Source organism: Rhincodon typus, chromosome 39 (genome assembly GCF_021869965.1).
Source record: "Rhincodon typus isolate 14 chromosome 39, sRhiTyp1.1, whole genome shotgun sequence".
Lineage (NCBI taxonomy): Eukaryota > Metazoa > Chordata > Chondrichthyes > Orectolobiformes > Rhincodontidae > Rhincodon > Rhincodon typus.
In genome coordinates, this window is record NC_063370.1 from 5149585 (window position 1) to 5153982 (window position 4398).

Consider the following 4398-nt stretch of genomic DNA (forward strand, 5'->3'; position numbering starts at 1 on the left):
GGGGGGGGGGGGGGGGGGGGGGGGGGTGGGGGGGGGGGGGGGAGGTCGGGTATGAGCTCGGGTTAAAGCGACAAACAAGGCTTGTTGTAACCCCGCAATCTTGTTGACATCTTTAAGCTGGATAAAGACGTTTACGAGATGGAGAGGAATGAGCGATCTCATCTGGGGAGGGGCTGGCTGCCAACAAAAGGGACAAAACCTTAAAGTTACAGCGTAGGGGCTTATCGGTCAAGATTGAGACCAGATTGTTTTTATTGTGTTCTGGACCAAAACCCTTCAAAATATATTCAGATGTTAGTCTGGACCCTAACTTGTTCTTATTATAAAAGCAAGTGTAAGGTGTTGCTTCCAGATGCAATGTCAAAGTACCAGATTTAAAGTAAAGTGCACTTCATTCATTCACGAGCGTTATAAAGTATAACAGAAGAAAGAAGGAATCGGAATAACTTAACTCTATTGGAAAACGTAACAGAATTATTAGATAATTTAACGACCAAACAATGACTGTTCCATTATAGCAACATCCTGTAAACATACCTTTGCCAAAAGCAAATTTAGTAAAATAGATTGTCTCGCAGGCAATTCTCCAGGCCAGGAAGAAAATCAACAAGAGAAAACTGTGTGTATGAGAGAAGGGAGCAGAGAGAGAGATATTGCAGCTTCAAGACCCCAGCAAGCCATTCACCATCTGTGAGGTGTTATGATTCCAGCTGATAGCATTACCGGGAAAACCGAATCCCAGAATAAAATCTGGCTTGATAGATCATGTGGTTCTTTTTTAATTATTTGGGTTAGTGTGGTAGTCATTGACTGAAGCATAGTCGCAGAAGGCCATTTCTTTGATAACAGACGTTTATCACATAAAGAAACAATATAATACCAAGATATCTCAAACATAGAACACCTCTTGAAAGATCTTAAAACACCCAGCAAAACAAAACCTCATCCTGTTTCCCAACAGTATCTGTTGGACTCACAAGCAGAGAAATTGCCCTTCTATCTCAAATCTTTAAGTGCAACTTAACTGAGCTCTTCTCTGTGAACTGTGAAGTTGCCTTACACGAATACACTCAAACTTGAGAGCATAGACTTTCCCACCTTTTGGCGGCACGGTGGCTCAGTGGTTAGCACTGCTGCCTCACAGCGCCAGGGACCTGGGTTCGATTCCAGCCTCGGGCGACTGTGCACCCACCACACAGACGTTCTCCCCATGTCTGCTCCGGTTTCCTCCGGGTGCTCCGGTTTCCTCCCACCATCCAAAGATCTGCAGGTTGGGTGCATTGGTCATGGGAATATAGGGGTTACAGGGATGTGGTGGTTCTGGTGAGATGCTCTTCGGAGGGTCGGTGTGGACTTGATGGGCCGAATGGCAAGCTCCTGCACTGTTGGGATTCTATGACTTAATTTCAGTTTAATTTGTTGAAATATTCTGGTTTTACTTAATGCCCGTCAGCAACCGCTTTATTTGCAGTTATGTAGCACCTTTATTTGAATGAATTATTCTTAAGGTCTTTGCCCAAAGGTTGGTGCACCAGGCAGTAGGTCCCGAATCGCACCATTTGGAATGGGGATTGAATCTTATTGGCACCAGTCTGATCCAAATTGGCCATCTAGCTAACTGGTCTCTCGAGGAGTCTGTGTTGCTTGTAGTAACAGACAATTTTAAGTGCATTTTGTAGCCTGGAGTTTCCCAGACTCAATGTCTAGTACTAGGGGGCGTGCATTTAAGGTGAGAGGAGAAGAGTTCAAAGGAGATGTGAGGGGCAAGTTTTTTTTTTTTTACATAGAGAGTGGCAGGAGTCTGGAATGCGCTGCCAGGGGTGGTGGTGGTGGCGGCAGATACGTTAGGAGCGTTTAAGGGACTTTTAGGTAAGCACATGAATATGCAAAGGATGGAGGATTTTAGACCAATGGCAGACGGAAGGAATTAGTTTTGTTCGGCGTCATGTTTGGTACAACATTGTGGGCCGGAGGTCCCGTTCCTGTGCTGTACAGTTCTACGTTTTATAGTGATGGTAAAGGCTCCAAAATTTTTTTTCCCAATGTGTGCCTGACCAAGAGTCTCTCTCTCTCGTTCTTTCCACCTGCCCTTGGCATGTGTAGGAAGGATTGTAGATTAACATTGGATCATGTCATGAACACACGTCACATCCCAGAGCGGGATTCGGACACAGAGCTTCCAGCACAGAATCTGGGACACTACCCACTGAGTCGCAAGATGCCCCCTCCCCCGCCCCAACCAACAGATGTGAGATATAGACTATTAAACCCAGCAGAGAATTCCTTTCCCTGACGGGCACTGAGAATGTGAAAGGTGCTCCTGTGAAAAATAGTTAAGGCAAAAAAAAACAAGGTCACATTAATAGGGAAGCAGGAGGGAGAAAAGGATATGTTGATGGCTATACAGAGGCTCATGTAGATGTGTTTCCATGCTGTGAATAATTTGTAACCTGTTCCAGGAAGCTGTCTCACTGTTGAAAGACGTTCTTGTTTTCCAGGTTATTTCATGGACCATGCTGTGAACCTGCAGGATCTGCCTGTGAGGTAACATGAATTATTGAGGAGTGCGGCGTGAGCGTGGAAGGCTGTTTTTTGACATCCTCATCCTTTCTCTTGATGTCTCAATCTGCCGTCCCTAGAACATGATCTGGGTCTCTGGAATAACAGTCCAGCGATAATACCACTAGGCCATCACCTCCCCGAGTGACCAGCTAATGGCCTTTCTGGTGATAGTTTATGGATGAAATTTAACTCGGATCCTGGAAGAACCCCCTGCCCCTCCTCAAATTGTGGAGTTCGTTGACAGAGCCAAGTTTTAACATCTAATCCCGAAAGACAGGCGCACCACCAATGCAGCATTCCCTCAGTACTGCAGCAAAAACAAGAGTGTGATTTTTTTAACCCACGGCTTCTGACCCGATGTTGGGCTACAAGCTGAGAGAGTTGAAGTGTCGACCACCTATTCGACTGTGGAAGGCATCAGCCAGCAGCCTTGGTGACTCCTAGCCCTGTGGCCGCCCAGTCCTGTTGTAACACTCGGAACATTTCCTACCCGACACCTCCCACAGGCTGTGCCTCCTAACCTCAAAAATAAACCTACAACCTTTCTGACCCATGCCCATGGGCAGTGCAGCTTAAACCCAAATGAGGCACCACTGTCTTCACGTTTCTATTTTCCTCAGTGCGTGGTTATTGCGAGGACGTGCCTGAGAGGACAATCCTGGGGATTAACCCCCCCCCCCCCCCCCCCCATTCATCAGGCTGACTATCTCCAAACTTGCCCATCACCCTCGCTGATCAACACAGGACCCTGAGCTCAGAATCGCAGGAGGAGTCCACTCAGCCTGGAGTAGCTCTTCAAATGAGCATATTGACCTTGTGCCCATCTCCTGCTTTCTCCCCATTCCCTCGCATGTCATTTCTATCCAAATAGTTGGCCGCTGACCTGTTGCACACTTCAGACGAACCTGCCTCCACCACACAATATGTTCCAGATCCGAATTATTCGCTGAGTGAAAACGGTCTTGCTTGCATCACATTTTCTCCTTTTGCAAATTGCTTCAGGAGTCTATGGCCCTCTTGTTTTTGGTCCTTTTTACAGGCAGGAACAGCTTCTCCCTATCCAATATATCCAGCTTGCTCATTGTTTTGAAAAACCCCTCTTTAGCCACCTTCTTTCCAAGGAGAACAGTCCTGACTTCTCTTATCCTCATCACTGAAGTTTCTCATCCCTGGACCATTCTTGTAAAACCTTGTACAGTCTTTCCTATGCATTCACATCTCTCTGTCAACATGGGAACAAGCTCCAGAACTCCTTCACTAAACCTCCCCCGACTCTCTCTCTGCTTCTCTCTCTCTCTTTCGTCCTCCCCCCGCACTCCCCTCCCCACCCTGCTGCCCCTCCCCCCCCTCATCTACCCCCTCCTCCTCTGTTTCCCCCACCCTGTCTCCCCTCTGTAAATTTCGGATAGTATGTCCTTTTTATTAGCCCTGGCCCTCTACAAATACATTGGTGTTGAATGTTAGTGAGGAGAATGAAGGCAGTGTGATGGAAGTGAATATTGATTTTGTTGTGTTACAGGATGGTGTGTTGCAGTACGTGCTACAGAGCAGAGACAGACACTGGGAGGGAGGCCTGGGGACTCTACAGAGTCCACCATTTCACCAAGGTACCACTTCCTTGACTCTGCTGCATGTTTTGATTTGTTGTGGGGAGGGGCAACGGTACTTGGTGAGTGAAGGCTGCATTTTACTATCCCTGCTTGAGACTCTCTCTCTCTCTCTCTCTCTCTCTCTCTGTCTCTCTTTGTCTGTCTCTCTCTCTCCGTCTGACTCTCCCTCTGTCTCTGTCTCTCGCTCGCTCTGTCTCTCGCTCGCTCTGTCTCTCGCTCGCTCTGT

The 4398-nt window shown here is 47.3% G+C and overlaps 1 protein-coding gene across 1 annotated transcript in view; it reads left to right on the plus strand.

Moving 5' to 3' along the window:
- sars2 (seryl-tRNA synthetase 2, mitochondrial) overlaps window positions 1–4398 on the plus strand; it is an 88596-nt gene that overhangs the window by 72695 nt on the left and 11503 nt on the right. Inside the window, exons 9-10 of the mRNA XM_048618425.1 lie at window positions 2499–2544; window positions 4082–4169. Coding sequence (XP_048474382.1) covers window positions 2499–2544; window positions 4082–4169 — 134 coding nt within the window. The remainder of the gene's footprint in view (window positions 1–2498; window positions 2545–4081; window positions 4170–4398) is intronic.